Genomic DNA, 21,766 nt, shown 5'->3' on the forward strand with positions numbered 1-21,766 from the left:
CTGAATGCAGTGGGATTCTCCCTACGCCTGGCCGATTACGTCCACTAAGCCAAATCTAGTTCAAAAATAGGGCCTGGCCTCTGCATTTTCAATCCATTTGGGCCTCTGCATCAATGTCTTGAAGCATTTCCCAGTTGTTTCTGGTTGTCAGCTAGTTTGGAGGGTGTGAGCAGGTTTGGGTTGTAGCGTGGTAGCAGCCTGTATTGAGGTGCTGCATGTTTAATGGCATCTAGAGGGAATGTCAATTACACGTGTAAGATTGATTTGGCTTTTCTGTGCTCCACGGAGATCCGCGTTGATTCCCTCGGACTGTATCTCACACCTCGACTCACCTACACACACACACACACACACACACACACACACACACACACACACACACACACACACACACACACACACACACACACACACACACACACACACACACACACGCACACACGCACACACACAATGTATATTATCAATCTTTCTTTCTTTCTTTCTCTTTCTTTCTTTCTTTCTTTCTTTCTTTCTTTCTTTCTTTCTTTCTTTCTTTCTTTCTTTCTTTCTTTCTTTCTTTCTTTCTTTCTTTCTTTCTTTCTTTCTTTCTTTCTTTCTTTCTTTCTTTCTTTCATATACCCTGAGAATTACATGAGCATATACTGTAGTAATTTGTCACACCATTTGTGGGTTACACTTTATTTCAATGGTCTACTTTCAACATTATATCAGTGACTTATGATATTAGTAATTAGTAAATTTGTAAACTTTAGTAAATTTGTAAACTTTAGTAAATTTGTAAACTTTAGTAAATTAGGCAATTTTTAAGTACAATCAACGTTGATGTTTAAGTAATTTCAACTTACATTACATTAAACTGACTTTTTAGTATATTCTTTTTAACATAAAAAGTTGCCTAACTTATTTTTATCAGTTAAAGCAATGTAAAAACATATGTTGTCATAACTTATTGATCATTTAATTTTTTTTACAGTGAATGAGACCAGGCAAAATGACCAGAATATCATAGAAACTTGAAGGTGGGCTCTTTTGACTATGGGAAAACCACCTGACAACCACCAAAAACACCCAAGCAACCATTTAAAACATCCTGAAAATACATGGCGAAACCACTCACAACTGCATAACCACCCAAACACCCTAACATTGTGGTGCACAGCCAAACGCAACTTCAATTTCACATAAAGTAAGCATTAAATATAGTTTTTAAAGGAGTTTATTGCCCCGTGTCGCTCTTTTGGGCATTTCAGTCGAAGCTTTCGACACTCAAGAATTATTCTATATATCATTTTTTCATAATAGCTGTTTTATTACCAGACATTTACGTGGATTAATCCCTTAACTGCCATTTAGTCTGGAGTCAATCATAACACAGATGTCAATATCACCAAATTGCTTTGCTCTTGAGAGGAGAAGAGAGGTAATAATCGCTGACAGCATGCGAGGCAATAGCAATAATTGCTTTATTCAGATGTTGTAATCTCGGTAGATTTGCGAAGTTTAGCCGTGGCATTTTCCAGCATGCAAACGGCTAACTCGCGCAATTATCACAATCCGTCATCTCATCTCTCAGCATGATTCGCTTCTACTGAAAAAGAAAATGTTTTCTTTGGCATTTTCACTCCTGTTCCTGAGGGCCACAGATTGCTTGAAATTCAATTTGTGCCACAGATATACACAGAGCAGGCTGCCTATGGCTGAGATGGGTGTTTCCCGGTGCATTCTGGGATGCGGAAACCCCCTGACTAGCTTTAAGTACTGCTAGCACTCACCCCTGTCAAGAAGAATGAAATGCACGCTAGGAGAAAAAGACTTATGTGTTCTCTGCACACAGTGATATGTCACTCTTGTTTATCTCTCGTTCTGTTAGACGCGTTTCTCTCGCCGTGTCATTCTCTCGCCGCTCAGAGTGAAGTTAACACTTAATCTGTTAATGAACATTTTGAGAAGATCACTAATTAACACTTACATTTGGCTTGCTGCATTATTTATCACGAAATACACAGCGATGACGGTTACATAGTCAGTAATTGCTGATCCTTATTAGAAGATACTATAACTTACTCCCATGCAAAAAGTGCCGGTCTTTCTGAAATTCTGAAACACTACGACAGCAGTAGAGCCACAAATGCACTCTAAAAAAATGCTGGGTTGTTTTAACCCAATTTTGGGGCAAATATGGACAAACCCAAACGTTGGATCAAAAATGAAATTTAAAAATGTAACCCAATAGCTGGGTTTGTCCATATTTGACCCAAAATTGGGTTAAAAACAACCCAGCATTTTTTAGTGTGTAATATTTAGACAAGTTTCACATTTAAGACTGTGGATTTTGAATATTGTGTGTGTGTGTGTGTGTCCCCACATAGATGGCAATATCTAAAATTATTGTTCTTGCGGGGAAATTTTTTGGTCCTCATGAGGAAAACAGCTTATACATTTTTTTGAAAATTGTCCCCTTGGAATTATAAGGTTCTATCTGACATTTTTGTCAAAATTGAGTTATTCACATATTCTTATTCTGTGACAACTTGTTTACATTATGTGATGTTGTTTTTTTAAGTTGTGTACATTTTGGAACTTTTTATTTAGAAAATAAAAAGGTTCTTTCTACACATTCGAATGGAATGCAAAAACTTTAAAGCTCAATATCTCAAAACCAGTCAGAATGCAGATAACCTTATAATTCCATGGCGAAATGTATAAATGCCGAAAGTTGTGTGTGATGGGTAGGGTTAGTGTAGGGGATATAACATACTGTCTATGGAAAGTCCCCATAAAACATTGTGTGTGCGTGTGTGTGTGTGTGTGTGTGTGTGTGTGTGTGTGTGTGTGTGTGTGTGTGTGTGTGTGTGTGTGTGTGTGTGTGTGTGTGTGTGTGTGTGTGTGTGTGTGTGTTTACATCTTCTTTATGAGTCATGAGTCACTACATAACAGGTTATGTTACCTTGAGTCTGACTAATACACTTGTGTTGAACTGAAATTGAATCTAATATCTTGAAAATATATTGCAGCTTGACTAGACTGTGGAACAACACATGGAGCTGGACAAGAAATGAAGTCACACTTACATAAGGGAATAGTAGACAACTCCACTATCTCAACTTGTTTTTTCAGCCTGCATGCGATCATTTACATCGGAAAGCAAACGCTCTTTCAAAAATGTCAATCAGAACTTAATCTTGAATGTAGTGTGATGATAGACGGATAGAAAGCATCAAGCTAAATCTCTGATATTCACACACCTTTCAACATTACTTGATGACCACCAGGCACTGTCCAGAGGCAGTCAACACGAACAATGCAATAGTTATAGCACAGGAAAGTACTTTTGACCTTTGCACCAACATTGCTTTTTACTATTAATACATTCATATTAGCATCGCACTTTGAGCTGGAGGAAATTATGGAGGAAACAGCTGAAAAGATTCAGTCCTTTTAATTACAGTAATCAAGGTAGTGAAGAACAATTATAGACGAATTAACATACACTCTCAAAACACTTACTGAATATCCAACTTATAAGCACTAAAGTGAATTAAAACTAAGATTAAGCAAAGAAATGTCCGTTTTTATTATTAGCACTGCTAAAATTTCCTTATATTGGAAAGTTTTAGCAAATCAGTTGTTTTGAACTGATGATTTCAGTGATTCAATTTAAAAAAATCAGTGAATCGTTGAAGTCATAGCACAGAAAATATAATAATATTTAGCATTTGTGTCAAGATTTTTGGAATAGAAGGGCGTTGAAATCGCAGTCAGTGCATGATGTAATGTTTACAGGTAGTTTAAATATTTAATATAGGCCTGTAAAAAAAATAAAAAAATTCATTTAAAGTTTTTATCTTTAATGTCTACCTTCGAGCAACAACAAAAATAATTTGGAAATCAATGTAATTATGAGAAGTTGTGTTCTGAATTGGCACTTTACTCACCCTCAAGTTGTTCCAAACCTGTATGAATTTCTTTCTTCTGCTGAACACAAAAGAAGATATTTTGAAGAATATCTGTAACCAAACAGTTGATGGACCCCATTGACTTCCATAGTATAAATACTATGGGTGTCAATGGAGACCATCAACTGTATTTTTCAAAATATCTTCTTTTGTGTTCAGCAAAAAAAAAAAAAAAAAAAAAAATCAGGGCGAGTAAATGATCACAGAATTTTATTTTTTTTGGTTGAACCATCCCTTCAATGTCAAACATTAAGCCTATATGCCATTTTCTCTTTCTTTTATGACATTTCTGAGAACAATAAACATCACTGTGACATTTAAGAAAACAAAATTGCGGACTTGCTGAATCGGAACCTAAATTGAATGGTCAGTAAGAAAATCATAAGTCTTGAAAGAAGAAAACAATAAGACGAAGGCACCAGCATCTAATTCTATCCCAATATCTTCCCATTACTCTCTTGCTTTATAAAATGTCTTGCTCAAACGGCAATGCTTGTTCTCTATAGAAACCCCAGCAGAAGCTGCCATCATTCATAGATTGAATAGTGAATATGAGAGAAAAAAAGAAAGACGGAACTCGAGTGGAGCCGAATGAATGGACTAGTTAAGATTGCTATGAAATCATCAACCAGAAATGAATAAAAAATGAAGCCAAAAAGGAGAAACGCTGACTGCATAATTATTTTTTTTTCTAGTTATATAGTATGTATATATTCTGATTCATTCATTAAATGTAATTAAAAATAAAAATGTACGTTGTGTTTGTGATATTGTACAGTTTTAGTGAACACAAAAACGGCCGTCGTAACTCATTTCATGTTTGCAACGAGACCTTTTCTTTGGAATTACATCCACCGAAGAATCGATCACATTTTGACCAGGAACATGTATAAAGAAAGTATATACGCTCAGTTCGGTATGCATGTTGACTTAAACTGAATTATAGCTTGAACTACAACCGGTTTGTAATGCTAGCAATAAGTCAATGTGCCACACTGCTATGAGTTTGACATTTCCAGTAGGGCGCTATTCATTTTTCAAGAGCTTAAAAAAACGACCTGGTATTGAATGTTTGGAACGCGGTTACACTGGAGAGTTATTTGTTTCAACAGGCGAAATTATCTCGAAGGGTAAAATGTTTGTGGTGGCTGTTCATTTTTGTCTAGCAAAGGCATTTTCAGTGTTATTTGTCTTCATTTACATTGCTTGCCAAATACTTCATGGCAGAGCTACCATTCATATCAGAAAAATAAAAATGGTTGCCCTTCAGCTGTCCACCAACAAACCCTTGCACAGGATTGCTTTTATAGTTTTATTTTATTTTATTTCTCTCTTTCTCAGTCTCACTTTAAAATATAACATAGCCTTTTCAGTCTAACGTTTCCAAAAAACGAGCAAGTTTGTGCATTATTTGTGTTAGGGGTCAAGAAAGGACACTGAATAGCAAGATGGTTTAGTGGTGGAATACATTAGTTCTGGCATTTCTGTTGTTGACAGTTGAAGTTTATGTGCCCTTCGAAGAAAAAAAATGGGGTTTATTGCTCAATAAAAAGAAATACAACCTCAATATCACTCAGGTTGGAAATCAAGCGGGTTTGCAAGGCACTATTCTTTGTAAAGCCGTATTGGAACAATACATATTGGGGAGGGGTGATCGATATGTTTCATATCAGGTGAGCATGTAGGAAAAAAAAGGTAAAAAGAAACTTGAAACAACTCAAAACTAGTCATGATGCTTTCCACATCTAGCAAAGCATCGTGCAATTCAGGCTTGAATCGATGTTGACTGCATGATATGTTTTTAACCATCCAATTAATTGCATTTTTGTCAGTTGGTAACATGTATATATATGGCTCTTTGCACTAAACAGTGTTGAACTAAAGGAGGCCAGAAATAGATTTGAGCGGCATTCGTGTGAGACTCTGTCACATATGACAACTGGTGCTGTTTGCATATTTTACAGTGTTCTCTGAGACTTTTTGCAAGTAACTACTTACTAATTGGCTACAAAAAAAGTTGATTCTCATCTTCTGTTTGCTGACAAGAACTTCTTTAGGCAAAATAGTCACCGCATTGCCCTTGACTGAATAAACCGTATAAGATGGCTTTAACGCAGTGACGTCCTTTGGTTATCTGGCTTTTTCCCCTTCAGAAGGAACTTGTGCGTAGCCTGAACTGGTGCATTTCCCAGAGCCTGACAGGATAAAAGGACAGAGGTTTTTTTTTTTTTTTTTTTTTTTTTTTTTTTTTTTTTTAAGAAAGCAGCCTCTATGCCTTGAGGAATGTAAATTAAATTTAAAGGAAATGCAAATTCACGCCTGTACAGTAGAGGGCGCCGCTCAAACAAACCTTTCAGCTGTCATTCTGGATCATAGAAGATTAGGACGCAGGAGAAGAAAGTTCCATTCTTATTTCTTTAATAAAGAAATTAGTAAAAAAAATGAAAACGAGTCAGTGATTTCAGACAGCCGTTGAGCGTACATCGGCCGTACACATGCAGTGCATTGTGGGATTGAATGAGTGCACTCGATAGCTTCCACTAAGGTTTCGGACACCACTACAAATGGATGTCCCCTCAAATAATGTCCCATTTGAGGGTATATCCGATTTCGGATTCAGCCAGTGATAAATAAATTGAGACTAAATACATAAAGTATATCTGTGTTATTTAACATTTAATTAATGTTAATATTCTGAGTTTGTATTTCACTGTTTATTTATTTTGAGGAACTTTGAATCTGTTTCCGTCAAAGTTAGGCCCAATCCCAATTCTACCCCTTTCCCCTTCGTCTACCCCTAACCCTTCGCCTTCCCCTTCCCCTTGACCCTTGAAACAGAGTGGCAAGGCGTAGGGGTGAAAATATTCCCCTAAGAAATGGGACACCACTACTACACCGTTACACGTCATTATACGTCGTCGCCTACGTCACAGGAGATGCGCCGATGTTTATCACAAACTTCCAAGATGCACAGGACAGACCTATGTTTGTCCTATTTTGACCTATTTATTTATTTACTGTATGAAACTGTGTGAAATACCACATTGTGTGGCGTTCATGTGCGTTCAGCTCATAAATACGATCTTTACGAGATGACTTGAACGTACTAATAGCTTGTGTGCTTTGTTCGGGGGAGAAGAGATTTTTTTACAAACGTTTCTTTGAAGGAACTGACCGTAAATATGAACACAAGATTGAATGTAACATAAAGCAAATCATTATTTGTCGTTAAAATACTTATTAAAGTCAACAATTCTTACATTTATGGTCTAATTTTTTACTTGGGCAGCCATTTTTGCGTCTGTAGCCGGTGTATGCAGTGACACTTCTCATACCCCTTCGTTTGAAGTGTGGTCCAGAAAAATCTTCGTTTGAAGGGCTATCTGGCCCTTCCCCTTAGCCCTTCCCCTCCAACCAAAAGAGAATCGAGACAGCCCTACCCCTCCACGTGCACGAGCAAAACAGAGGGGAAGGGGTAAGTGAAGGGGTAAGGGGTAGAATTGGGATTGGCCCTTAGATGAGTAAATGCAGTCTAGAACTACAAGATCCATCATGTTCACACAGCGCACACAACACGATTTCTCTCAGCATGGAGAGATGTCAGTCAACACATGGGAAAAGAAAGTAACTTGCATTGAAAAAGTAACTCAGATAATTCGTTGTAAATTTAAAAGTAATGCATTGCTTTACTAGTTACTTGAAAAAAAAGTAATCTGATTACATAAGTCAAGTTGCAATGCGGTACACCCAACACTGGCCAAAACCCAAACTTCAACACGTCACAGATCCAGCCAACATCAATCTTCATTTCTATTTGCACAATAAAAAAAATCATTATAAACTACAGCTGTTTCTTTATTCATACACTACCTAAGGAAAGAAACTCCCGGCCTACTCAATTATTCCTTATACTGCAATGACACTGAATACTTAATGAAAGTCATCTTTTTTACTTTGCCCATTGTTAAGTTTCCCTGTATACCTACTGAGAAAGAAAAAGACCATATATATTGAGTCTACTGAATACGCTATTCATGCAGCACAGCACTGGGAAAATTAAATTAAGGAATATGATAATGGCAGCAGCTCTGAGTCAAAATGATTGAGTTCAGCTAGTGGGACATACTGAAGTTCATTCCCTGAGGTTCCTTTCTGCCCGTATCTGTCCTGAAAGTTTCCAGTGCTTGACTGTCATCTCACCAACTAATGTGTTAGTGAGTACAGTGTTTAAATGAGAAAATGCCCTCAGATTTGACCTGAAGGCAAGAAAAACATCTGCTCTGTCAAGTGAGGGAGGGAAAATATAATGGGGATGAGGAATTATATCTGAAATGTAGTCGCTCTGATTTGATTTACTGCACAGGAGAGTTGTGGAAAATGCTCATTATAGCGCAGTGCAAAATAGTCATTAGTAAATTATCACAATATAGGAAGGAAGAAAGGAAGGAAGGAAGGAAGGAAAGGAAGAAAGAAAGAAAGAAAGAAAGAAAGAAAGAAAGAAAGAAAGAAAGAAAGAAAGAAAGAAAGAAAGAAAGAAGGAAAGAAAGAAAAAATAAAAAAATAAAAAAGAAGAAAGAAAGAAATAAGGAAGGAAAGAAAGAAAGAAAGAAAGAAAGAAAGAAAGAAAGAAAGAAAGAAAGAAAGAAAGAAAGAAAGAAGGAAAGAAAAAAGAAAAAAAGAAAGAAAGAAGAAAGAAAGAAAGAAAGAAAGAAAGAAAGAAAGAAAGGAGGAAAGAAAGGAATGAAGGAAGGAAGGAAGGAAGGAAGGAAGGAAGGAAGGAAGGAAGGAAGGAAGGAAGGAAGGAAGGAAGGAAGGAAGGAAGGAAGGAAGGAAGGAAGGAAGGAAGGAAGGAAAGTTGATGGACATCAAAAAGCCTAATTTGTGAAAAAGCCTGTCTAAGGCCCATTATAACATTTGCAGATTTTTAATTAAACTTAAATTTTAAAAGTGCATTCTTATTTCCTTGTTCTGCAGAATTGCCTAAAAACTGTATCATGTTTGCAATTTTACATTTGGTGTTGTTGGGTTTCATTCAGTTATTCTCTCAATATCTCTGCTGAAGTGTTTCAGGTAACAAACAAGACCCCTGCATCACCTAAAAATATCCCAGCACACACACACACACACACACACACACACACACACACACACACACAGCCAACATAAGCGGATGTGCTGTCTGGTTTGAGATGGTCTCATAGCCTGGCCAAGCTGGTGTTTAGCTGACTTAGACAGTCTCAAGTTAGTCCACTGACCAGTGGCGAAAATCTCTTTAAAACCACAGAGCAGACCAGCCTGGCCAAAATTGTTTTTTCGTTGTTGTTTTTTTCGTTTTTTTTTAAAAGCAGGGATCCCAAAGCAACACAGTTGACGCTTAACATTCAAAAGCATGAGCTGGTGAGCCAACATCTCAACACCACAAACAATCATAAGTGGGAAACGTGTTGCACAGGAAAGTGTCCTCAGGGTTAATCTAATCAAAGACCACGTCAGTTTAAAAAAAAAAAAAAAAAAAAAAAAAAAAAACTGCCGTGAAACGCATATGAAGCAATCTCTTGGACATCAACAATGGACATCTGTTCGTCTCAGCACCCCAAACCCCTCACACAGCCTTTACACCGACACAAGCACTTTCAGAAACACTCGTTTAGATCCCAATGTAGGGATATAGCCTAACTTCGAAAGATCTCATCAGTGTTTTCACAGCTTTAACACATTGTTTTATGTCCACTTACGCTGCTGTTTTGGCCGGACCAGTGCACCATGGCTTGGTTGTGAGCGGAATCCCCTGTCAGCGCAAAGGTAGAGCTGGTAAGTTTCAGCTCCTCCTGTCGTGATGTGGCCGTTCTCCGCTCTTCCCTGTTCCACCTCAGCTCAGAGCGGCGGACTCGGCGCGCAGCTGGCGCGGTGCTGTTGCCAACAGTCGGCGGAGAGCGCGCACCTGCGGGCGAGCCGGGTCCCTGGGTGCTTCTACGCACTCGGCGATGGTGATCTCCAGGGGCTGAACCTTGAGGACCTGCCCGTTTGAGATTATAAACTTTGCCATTACTGCGCATCGACTTCCATTTATCATCGGCAGGCATTTTCTCTGAGCGAAGCCTGCCTGTATTCCTTTTACGCACAGAGTGAGCGCGTTCGCCGTGTTCGGTTGCTCCGCAGTCGGGCTGAGCAGTTTCAGCACCAGCCGAATTAAACAGCGCCGTTGACCCGTCTCCATTTTTCCCACTAACTTTACCAGAGTCGAGAGCACTCTCCATCCTCACCAATAATTCCCGACCGCTCCACTTATCCAGCAGGTGACATGACCTGCAAGTTATCACTGTTTTGGTCACCGGAACCCAAGCGAACAAAACCAAGAGCAGGGTGCAGAAAGCACTAACATTAACCCGGCAATATCTGATCCCCCTCTCCATCGCTGATAACAACAGGATACAGTGTCCTTTCCCTCTGTTTAGCGTCAGTTATTGATGGAAACAAGTCCTCGTACAAGTTGCAGCGCGGTGAGGCAGCCACAGTTGAGATGTTGTGGGAAAAGTGCTATTCAGCGAAGCGCTCCAACTTGAAGGATTTGATCAAATGAAGCTCTACACGCACTGAGGGGAGGAGCTCGGGGGATTACAGAGGAGAGCAAGACCATAAAGACACGATTCTTTCCAGCGCCACAACATTCAAATTCACCCAGACATTTTACAACAATGCATTCTGCAATAAAATAGACTGACGCAGTTGGAGTGATTTCGTTCGTCGCATTGATTCTCGGTGACGGAACTTTCAGACGAACAGAAAACGAATTTCACTGCGAGACGTTTGTCTGGATGTGAGAGTTATTAGCTGTATATAGCCTAGTTATTAGCCTACTAATAACAGTGTGCAAATTAAATGGCGACTTAAATTAATTTATGTTAGCAATTTACTCGCAGTCTCGGAAACGAATTGCCCAAACGTCTTAAACCATTTTAGTGGTATACTTGTGACATTTAAATGTGATGTAGCCTAATGTTAAAAAATAATTACGATGTTTCATCGATATGTTGCATATACGAACGCTACTTCTATTATCGTCCATTTAGTGTTCTGACGAACTTATAAAACTGTGGTGGTTAATGAAACTAGAAATAAATAGCCTATTCGATTGTTTTATATAAATAACAGGCTTTATCTATCTGACATCCTAAACTCCCCATAATTAGAAACGGATACCGAGGATTTACCAAAGAATTTCAATTCGAGATTAATTTGATGTTCTCGCACGTCTCGGGACAAATTCACATTCTTCACAGCATCCTTTGGATCGATGAGCGAATTGCAAATGGATCTGATGCGCATCAATCAGGTTTTTGTGTCTAGAGCTGTGCTCCAATTTCAAGACAACAAACTTAACAAATGAACTATAGCTAACTTCAAGGCAGAATTGCAGTAGGCTATAGCCTATAGGTGCGCAAAAAAAAAAAAAAAAAAAAAAAAAAAAAAAAACACGTGACAACACGGGACACAATTATACACCTCACCAATTGCAAAATGCATTAAATGGGTTATGCTGAATGCAACCCATACCAGATCTGCAGATGCTATACTTTTAATGCCTTCAGGCTCAGACAGAGACTCTCAGTCTCAGTATCTCTGCCTGGAGAGAGAACTACGCCCTGCTGCATCAAACCATTAGTAAACATGTCTTTAAAAATAAAGAAAAGTCATTATACAGATTAATTCACCAACCTACATTACACATTTCCCTTCCATAACTTATTAGGAAGATCTAAGTTTTGTTATGAGACTCATATACACACACAGGATAGAGCTCATTAAAACATTTTCTCACTCTCACACCTTGTTTTGCTTTAGAACTGAATTGAATGCCCACTTTAAAGAAAATCTTTGTTTATGTAGCAAATGTCAATTCCAAGAGAAGCCATGAGATTATCTCTCGCTCCCATGCTCATCTTCTCTTATAATGTCGCCGATAAAGAACATGTTGTCTAAAAATACAACAATCGGAAAATATATTGGATTTTTCTTTTTCTTTTGATAACTGAATACTAAAAAAAAAAAATGTTTTTTACTAAAAATCATGTAAATACACTGCCTGGCCAAAAACGTAAAAAAAAAAAAAAAAAAAAAGGCAAATGGTTAAGAGTCAATGACTGGATCATTATTGTTGTGATTATTAGTATTCTAGCATGTGTTTGGCAACAGGTCTTCTAACCCTAATTGATGGATTCAATTTATTAACCCCTTAAGCGGCACACACCAAATGTACAATATAAAAATTTGTATTATTCATATTTTATATAAAATATATATTTTCAAAACCTGGAGGACTCTAAAAATGCAAAAAAAAAAAAAAAAATCAAAGCCAAAAATCTGAACAAAGTTTTTGTTTCAAATTTTAGGTTGATATCTGAAAAAATAAGCTTTCAGTGAGATTTTGTTTGGGCGCAGTACCAAACTTTTTCACTGGTTGACATTACTGCCCATATAAGGGTGCCTCGATTTCCATATGTTGTTTGAGTGATCTGATCTGAACCATTTTTTTTCCAATTTTCATACATTTTATGAAGTAGACATCCTATTCAGAAGTATAGGATGGTTTGGGAAAAGTTTGGCAGATTTTGAAATGAATTCAACCTCTAAGAAACACAAAAAGAACACGTATGTGCATTATAGCTCGTGGCCACATCACAAATAGTGAATCTGTTATTTTTTTATTTATATTTAAAACATTTTCAGACCTTTTTTTCTAAAACAATTGAATGGATGCTATCTTTTGCTAACTCTTGGCATGAAAACAAACTGAGGTTTCTACCATTCTTTCATGATTTTTCATGTTTCACTATTTCAAAATAAAGGTCTGAACACGCCTTAGGAGTATGAAAATATTCTTGTTGGAAATTGATAAATTACGGCTCCTCAGTCACCAAATATGTAAACTAGAGATTGTAAGCTTTCAAATGATATATAGTTTGTCAAGATTAGTTTAGATTTAGTATAGGATATTACTGTTTTAAATATGTAATGGCTAAACAATCATGTAGGAAAACACATCATGGTCATATTCTAGGTTGACAATGTCAAGATTCATCCACTTAAATTGTGAATGGTTTGGAGGAGCATGAAGAATAATATATATAATAATTTATTTAAGAGTCCAGACCTTAAATTCACTGAAAGTCTTTGGGGTGTGCTGGAGGAGACTTTACAGAGTGCTGGTGTAACTGTCGTTTTTCTGTTGAGTCTTGTTAGTCACATGTCTTTTGTTTTCCCGCCACTCATCCGTTGCCATGTCTACCATCATTACACGTAATGCCCGCCGAACCAGAGACTGTAAACGTCATGCCCGCCGAGCCTGAGATTGTTGACGTCATGCCCGCCGAGCCTGAGATTGTTGACGTCATGCCCGCCGAGCCTGAGATTGTTGACGTCATGCCCGCCGAGCCTGAGATTGTTGACGTCATGCCCGCCGAGCCTGAGATTGTTGACGTCATGCCCGCTGAGCCTGCTTCACCGCTGGTCCTGTCCATCCTAGAGCCTTCACCACTGGTCCCGTCCAGCCCAGAGACTTTTTCAACGCTGGTCCCGTCCAGCCTAGAGCCTTCACCACTGGTCCCGTCCAGCTCAGAGACTTTTTCAACGCTGGTCCCGTCCAGCCCAGAGACTTTTTCAACGCTGGTCCCGTCCAGCTCAGAGACTTTTTCACCACTGGTCCCATCCAGCCCAGATACTTTTTCACCGCTGGTCCCGTCCAGCCCAGAGACTTTTTCACCGCTGGTCCTGTCCAGCCCAGAGACTTTTTCACCGCTGGTCCTGTCCAGCCCAGAGCCTTTTTCACCGCTGGTCCCGTCCAGCCCAGAGACTTTTTCACCACTGGTCCCATCCAGCCCAGACACTTTTTCACCGCTGGTCCTGTCCAGCCCAGAGACTTTTTCACCGCTGGTCCCATCCAGCCCAGATACTTTTTCACCGCTGGTCCTGTCCAGCCCAGATACTTTTTCACCGCTGGTCCTGTCCAGCCCAGAGACTTTGTCACCGCTGGTCCTGTCCAGCCCAGATACTTTTTCACCGCTGGTCCTGTCCAGCCCAGAGACTTTTTCACCGCTGGTCCCATCCAGCCCAGATACTTTTTCACCGCTGGTCCCATCCAGCCCAGATACTTTTTCACCGCTGGTCCTGTCCAGCCCAGATACTTTTTCACCGCTGGTCCTGTCCAGCCCAGATACTTTTTCACCGCTGGTCCTGTCCAGCCCAGAGACTTTTTCACCGCTGGTCCTGTCCAGCCCAGAGACTTTGTCACCGCTGGTCCTGTCCAGCCCAGAGACTTTTTCACCGCTGGTCCCATCCAGCCTAGATACTTTTTCACCGCAGGTCCCGTCCAGCCCAGAGACCATTTCATCGCTGGTCCTGTCCAGCCCGGAGCCGGTCTTGACACCATAGCCTGAATTATTCCAAGAAGCCCGGGACTAATTCAGGAGGGTAGTCCCAGAGCCCGGGACTACCCTCCTCTGGCTTTGCCTCGTCCCTCAGGCTCAGTTGGGCTCCTCTCTCCCTCCGGCTCTGCCTTGGTCCCTTGTCGACCCGCCCTCGCCCTGGGACTACCCTCCTCCCATTTCGCCTCGTCACTCCGTCCCTCGGGCACAGTTGGGCTACTCACTCCTTCCGGCTCCACCTGGGTCCTCGGTCGCTCCAGCTCCGCGTGGCCCTCTGGATCCCCGCCTACGCCTCGGTCACCGGAGCCGTCGGTGTCACCATGTCCCTCCAGTCCCTCAGCATCTCCCTGTCTCGCCGGCTCTACGGCTCCACCCTGGCCTCCTCTCCCACCTGCACCGCCCCCGTCAGTCGGCCCCCTGGAGTCGTCATCCCTACCTCCACCATGGCTCCTCTCTCCGTCTGCTCCGCCCTGGCCACCTGCTCCAACCTGGTCCCTCTTGCTCTCTGTCTGCCCTTACCTGCTCTTTATCCTCCTAATTTCCCTCTCTCCCTCTGCAGTTGGTCCCTCCACGGCGCAAGGACGCGCCTACCGGGAGGGGGGTGTACTGTAATTGTTGTGTTTCTGTTGAGTCTTGTTAGTCACTGTCAATGCAAGATCTTGACCAAAATGTTATGCAACTCTTGATGGAAATAACATCACATCATTTATATGAGCTTTGCAACAAATCTATTTTCCCTCACAAATAACTACTGCATTTCAGATATTTACCATTTACCCCCTGAAATCCTTATTAAATCACATTGAACAAAATGTAAAATCATAAAACATGTTACGTCTGAAATTATGAGATCGATTCAAGGATTCAAAAAAACCAAAAACATGTTACTGTAGACCAAATGACTTCAAATCTGACCTCAAAGTTCAGGCTACATTTTTAGGTGTTTAGTATATAATATAACATGCATACATTAATTGTTTGTGCATGTTACTCTCTATCTCTGTCTGCCTGTGTGCCATTCCTATATGAGTTAAATCCACCGCCTTGTCATTCTAAAAGCATTAAAATGACTAAGAGCTAGACAGGCCTAGACTCACAGTATTAAATAGATATATTGTATTGGATTAATAGCACAGCTATGGACAGGCCTCCAGAGATGAGAACACACTCATCACTTTCTCTCTTTCTCTCCCCCTCTCTTTCCATAGGTGCTCACGAAGACATCATGGTCCATCATCTTATATCCCCCCCCTGCACATCCCAGAAATCAATGCTATTTAAATGTGATCTACCCGACACATCTGTTAAAACCAATGGGGATATTTGAAGGCCTCGCTCTGTGAGCTGAGAGCAGGTAAGAGTGATAGAAACTCTTGGCACATAATAGCACTTCCTGGAACAGATCTCTCGGATTTATATGACTTATTTGACGGACAGAGGGCTGAATGTCACTGCTGAAGTCTTTTTATTTTGTCCTTGCAGTCAACTGGTTTGACTGTGAAAAGCAACGTCTTTCAGGGAAACCAGACACTTCTGCTGGTATTTGTCAAATTTGCACTTAATATGAGCCGTGTCATCAATCCGAACAAGTTCTTCTATTCTGGCAGGCAGAATTATGGGAGTGAAAGTTTCAAGGTTTGGATTCATGTCAAATTAGGCACAGGTTTCAGCCTGTTGTCATCCGTGTTCCCAGGGCAACAGCCAAGGATGGCTATTACAGGAACAGTCGCAGATATCATGAAAGCCAAAAAAAAGACACAGATCATAGCAAAAGAACGACAGAGCTTGCGTATTTGATTGGTGCTCAAAGCAAGGACGTGGTTTTAGTCTTGGCTGCCAATGACTTGTGTAGCAGCAACAGTTGAGAGACCAATAATTAGCTAGCACATGACTCACAGAGGCTTCGCATCAAAGAAGAAACTGAGAACAAAGCAAAAAAAACAGGGGAAAAAGAAGAAAATACCAGCCAAACACCCAAGGGTAAGCTATATCTGCTCTAAAAACCCTTTGGTTCCCTTGTCCCGACGAGATTGTTCTTTTTAATAGAGCTATTTCCTCACATTATTTGGTATTCTTTCTCTGTAAGGTCCAGTGGGAAGGTCAGGAACAATCGCAGAGCTGGATCTCATCCTGTAATATTTAAACTGAGTTCAGACTCTAGATGCTTGCGCTCTCTCACACTCCCTGTAATAATTCATAAAAAATTCATAGCAGAATCTCACCATAGATATACTATAGGATTAGGTTAGTATTTAAGTCTTGATTAGAATGCAAGTCAGGCATTCTCAATGGCATTTAAATGCTTTGGGCAATTACTTGATATTCAGTTCATGCTTGTCTATAAAATATGGGGGGAAAGATCAAATCAAAATTCTACAAATAAGGCAGATGCTATTTGCACCCTGGTGTAAATAGTGGGAAATGACATTTGCAGCATGTTGTAAATAACAAAATAAATACTGTATATACCTACTACAAGACAAAATGCAAATACTTTGGAGATCTGTTAAGCTGAGATCAGACTGGATACATTAAAGGGATAGTTCACCCAAAAATAAAAATTATGTCATTAATTATTCACCCTCATGTTGTTCCAATCCTGTAAGACTTTTGTTCCTCTTCAGAACACAAATGAAGATCTTTTTGAGAGATTTCTGATCCTCCATTGACACCCTACGCAACTACCACTTTGACGCTTCAAAAAGTTAATACAGAGATCGTAAAAATAATCCATATAAATTGAGTGGTTTAGTCCCAATTGTCTAAAGAGACTCGATCGCTTTAAATGATGAACAGATTTAATTTAGGCTTTTATTAACCTATAAACATTGATCGAGCTCAACCGCACCTGCTTGACAAGCGAGAACAAACCTCTTGCAGAAGCTCAAACATGCTGCGCAACATGAGAATGAACCTCATTGGTTCTTGCTGAAGCTCAAACGTGCTGCGTAACGCACAATAATGAACCTCATTGGTTCTTGCACATCAAGCAAACATGCTTGAGCTTCCATTAACCACAACTGATGTGTGAGTGGATGAAAGTTTATATATGAATAAAAGCAAAATTAAATCCGTTCGTCATATAAAGTGATTGATTTAGTTCTACATTTTCTGAAGAGACATATGGATTAGTTTTACGATCTTTTTGTGAACTTTTCGAAGCGTCAAAGTGGTAGTTGCATAGCTGTCAATGGAGGGACAGAAAGCTCTCAGATTTCATTAAGAAGATCTGTCGTCATTCACTCACCCTTATATCATTTCAAACCCATAAGACTTTCATTTATCTTCGGAACACAAATGAAGAAGTTTCATTTTTGGGTGAACTATCCCTTTAACTGTTTGTTTCAGAGGCTGTTTACATGGAAACTATTGGTCTCATTATAAATATTTTTACAATGGCTCCTTCTCAGCTATTCCATATTATACAGCCCCTAATGTATTAATTTGTAATTCAGCTCATGCAACTATCCAAAGTACTATTTTTAGTTCCTTATGAACAACATGGGTTTAAGAATGGAGACCATTCATGAATTGCACAATTATGGTCACTAGTCCAGATCTGTATCCATCACTTTAATCCACCACAAAATTGCATACTTCATTCTTAACACTTCACTTTATTATTTGTCTTCCGACTTTAACCATGATGCTTATGTAACATACAGAACAGAACAGTTAGAAAGCCAATTAGAAAGTCATATAAACTGCTTAATCTCATTCTCAATATTGTCATATTTGGAATGAGACCTATACGATTACTGCAGTCCATATGAATATAGTTACTGCCTGTAACACCAGCAAAGCTAACCCATACGGTTCTCATTGTAATATCAAAACCGAGGTCCTGCCAGAATGCCAGCTGCTCCGTACTCGTGAATTTCACCAGCAGGACTTGAGTCGCTGCTGTTTCAACAAATTTCCTGTGGCACCTGCCGATCCAAACCCCAGGTAATTCGGCTTCCTCTTTGCTTCCTTCCCGCCATCCTACACCATCCTCTGAACCTCCAGTAATTATTCGAGACAAAATGGGAAATGTTTGATTTCCAGCCAAATACAACAGTCACTTCTGCAAGATGAATTAATTTACCCCTCTTTTCACATTAATCTCTTATTGGAGTCTGTTATTTGTCTGGAAAACATTATAACTCAATCTGACATAAGATTATGCCACAGAACTATAATTAGTTATTTTTTGTGTGTGTGTGTGTGTGTGTGGGGGGGGGGTTACACTTGTTGATATTTCAGAATCTGTTTCCAATCATCGAGACCCTAAATGTCCAGCACTCAACAATAAGAGTATCTCAAGAATGAAATGTGTATTACAACAAACACACTGAAGCAAAGTATATTGGCTGTTTTCTGACAGATTATAGCATTTTTCTCAAGGGTAAATTAAATTAATCTTCAGATTGCTTCGGCCCATTTAACATCATCTTTGGCAATGCTCTTCATATAATTCAAACGTATTGTTCAAATTCACCACAGTGTCAAAATTGAGCCAAATAACGTAGCTAATATGAGAGTAATCTTAATTTAACACTATTTTGATGGTCCACTTTAGACATTCCACCAACTACAAGTAACTTTGCAAGTACATGTCAACTTTATACTAACCCAAATCCTAACCTGAAAGTCTACTAAAACCAGTTGACATGTAGTTGCAGATTAATGAGAGTTAGTTGATCACAGTTAGTAGAATGTCTAAAGTGGACTAACAAAGTAACAAGTAACCAACCTTAAACAAAACATTCATTTGTGCATATTTTGTTCAACATAATGGTGATGAGTGGCCAATTCAGTTCAAATTCCAACTCAAGATAGAAAACCAACTCACAAATTCAGAATTTTCCACAACCCTATCCCACAATTCAACACCGCACCATCGGTTGGGATTTCATTGGGCGGCCCAGATTAGTGCAGTACCTTTGCCCTCCCATTTACTTTGCTTCGACTACAGGTCTATTACCCACCATGAGAACAGCAGTATTTCCTTTCCCCAAATGCTCATCTCTTTCCATTCAGGCACCTGCATCAGTGCCTGTCATTCAAACTCACTCTCCTCCTGTGGTCTTGATGGCTGCAAGTGCACCTGCAGTGTCTCCTCCTGTTCCCTGCCGCTCAATCTCTTGCAGCCCCTACATTTTCTACCTGTTGGGCCCTGTCAGCCCATCGTGGTTTTTAATGACTGCTAGCACAATTTCAACTGGTGAGTTCATTTGCCTTCTACTGTGGTTATGGGTGATTGCTACTGTACCTATTTTCCATCCAGTCTACCAATCATCTTCCTCATTTTCTACCGCAGCTAGCTGGATTCCCTGAGTATACACTGCAAGAACAACCAGAGAGCAAGTGGCTTATATTGTCTGTATCTCATGTTTGAAGTTTCACGCCACCTCTTTTGCAATCTTGGTGACTGCCACTGAATTCGCAGTGCTCCCTTTACACTCTATCCCTCTTGGATTGTTTTTATGTTCATTCATCCAGCATTCTCTCAAGTTCCACTCCTTTTCCCCAATCCAAATATCAATATGTCAGTAGTCAACATTGCTGATAAAAAAGTGTTGTCATACTCAGTATCAGCTCACTAATTCTCGGCTCATTTCGAGTTGACTTAAGAACTGCTCAAACAGATTTGTGAATGAATTGCTCAGACCACTTTTGCTCAGACTCAAAAGATGAATCTTTCACAAATTGGACATCACATTTAGGGTTTAAATTGGGATTTTGGAGAACCCAAACATATGGTGGCTGAAGCAAACAAATGTTGGATTATCAACATAAGTTGCCAATATTTTGTCTTGTAATGGATGGAAGTTTTGGCCCAGTTGAATCCTTGCCGGTTTCTAGAATGAATCTCCTTTCAGGAATACCAGCAAACCTTTACTTTGGTTGCCCTAAACATGCAGTTCCTTGTTAGATTAGTTTTCAATACTTTCATATGAACTGTGAAAGCATATTAACCACTTCATTAAGCATTCATGTAATAAACATCGATCAGAACGTCAAAGCTAAAGATAGTTTTGGGAGAGAGCTCTCACTGCTAATGGATTTAACCAAAAGTGTTCCTAGTAAAATACACAAAGATTTTAACCTTTACAACCTTCACACGATTCAACCACTCTTGAATTTCTCAACCTTGCCTATCAAGTTCGCATAGCTATAACTCTCAATTCCCTACATTGTTCTCTATCAGAATGTGCTTACTAAAATATCTTATGATCTCCATGGCCCAGGTATTCAATTATTAAAATACTGAATTAAAACATGAAGGTAAAGTCTTATACATACTGTAGATTATATAAAACTGAACAAGCACAATTAGACCACTTGGCTTCAACATTCAATGCTGACACCTGGCATTATTTATTTATTTAGCATTATCTTATCCAGCCTCAACTTTAGGAGAACATCTTTTCACCATGAATAATGAATGATTCACATGCAGACACTGTTTTTAGGAACACCCCAAACCCATCTTGCAGTTTTAAGATGTAACAGCCAGTCTCGACTCCAATCATCAAAGCAGCTACACGGGCACAAATGCATTCAGACTCAGACATTACGCCCACGGATCACCCACGGTTCCTTTGCTGACCGTCTGATGCATATTGCCACACAAAAGGCAAGAGCTGGAAGAAATTGCCAGTTCCAACCTCCAGGAGTCACAGTGTCTTTTATAGGATACCAAGTTGATACAATGAGCGCTTTTAAGGGAGAAAGAAACTTCCAAGTTACTGGCCTCTATAAGAGATATTCATAGTTTTGTTTGAGGCACTTTAGCTTCAAGTTCACTAGCTGAACTGTATATTCATTTTACGTTATAATAATGATCTGTACTTTCTATTTATTTTTAAATACCGAATTGCTGTGTAGTAAGTGTTTTTTTTTTCAATGGCACTGGCCGGAAAGGGTCCGACAGTCATAAAAAGCAACGGATCACATTTTAACAAAACAAACTGTGATCCGTTGCTTTTTATGACTGTCGGACCCTTTCCGGCCAGTTCTAGCCAAAAGTGGGTTTATGGCTAGAGCAAGCTGCAAACAAAGTTAGGACAAATTCCCATATATAGAGGCAAGCAGATTTTTATTTTTAAAGGCCATTGTTTTATGGATCCAGGATACTATGCATCCTGATAAAGTGCCCTTGGCCTTTGGCATTAAAATAGCCCCACATCATCACATATCCTTCACCATACCTAGAGATTGGCATACTTTCCATACGATCATCTCTCAATGCAAATCAAACCAGCTATTAGGCCAACTGAAATAAAACCATGCCAATCTCTGTATATAAAGTCCATCCGTCCCAACATTCAAAGCAAGGCTGTCAAGCCAACATTCAAACTTTGTCTTGACAAAGCTTGCTTTTGTTAAAAGTTTAGCTTT

The 21,766-nt window shown here is 39.6% G+C and overlaps 1 protein-coding gene across 7 annotated transcripts in view; it reads right to left on the minus strand.

The window, feature by feature from the left end:
* sorcs1 (sortilin-related VPS10 domain containing receptor 1) overlaps positions 1-21,766 on the minus strand; it is a 224,627-nt gene that overhangs the window by 168,508 nt on the left and 34,353 nt on the right. For 6 of the 7 annotated variants that reach the window (XR_013797964.1, XR_013797965.1, XR_013797966.1 and 3 more), the window contains exon 1: positions 9,695-10,491. The exons of the other annotated variant lie outside the window; for it this stretch is intronic. Coding sequence is in view for 3 of the 6 variants with exons in the window: in XM_079615285.1 (XP_079471411.1) it covers positions 9,695-10,372 (678 nt within the window). In the remaining 3 variants the exon portion in view is untranslated. Of the gene's footprint in view, positions 1-9,694; positions 10,492-21,766 lie in introns of those variants that run through there. 7 annotated transcript variants of the gene reach the window in all.

Source organism: Phoxinus phoxinus (assembly GCF_949152265.1).
Source record: "Phoxinus phoxinus genome assembly, chromosome: 6".
NCBI lineage: Eukaryota > Metazoa > Chordata > Actinopteri > Cypriniformes > Leuciscidae > Phoxinus > Phoxinus phoxinus.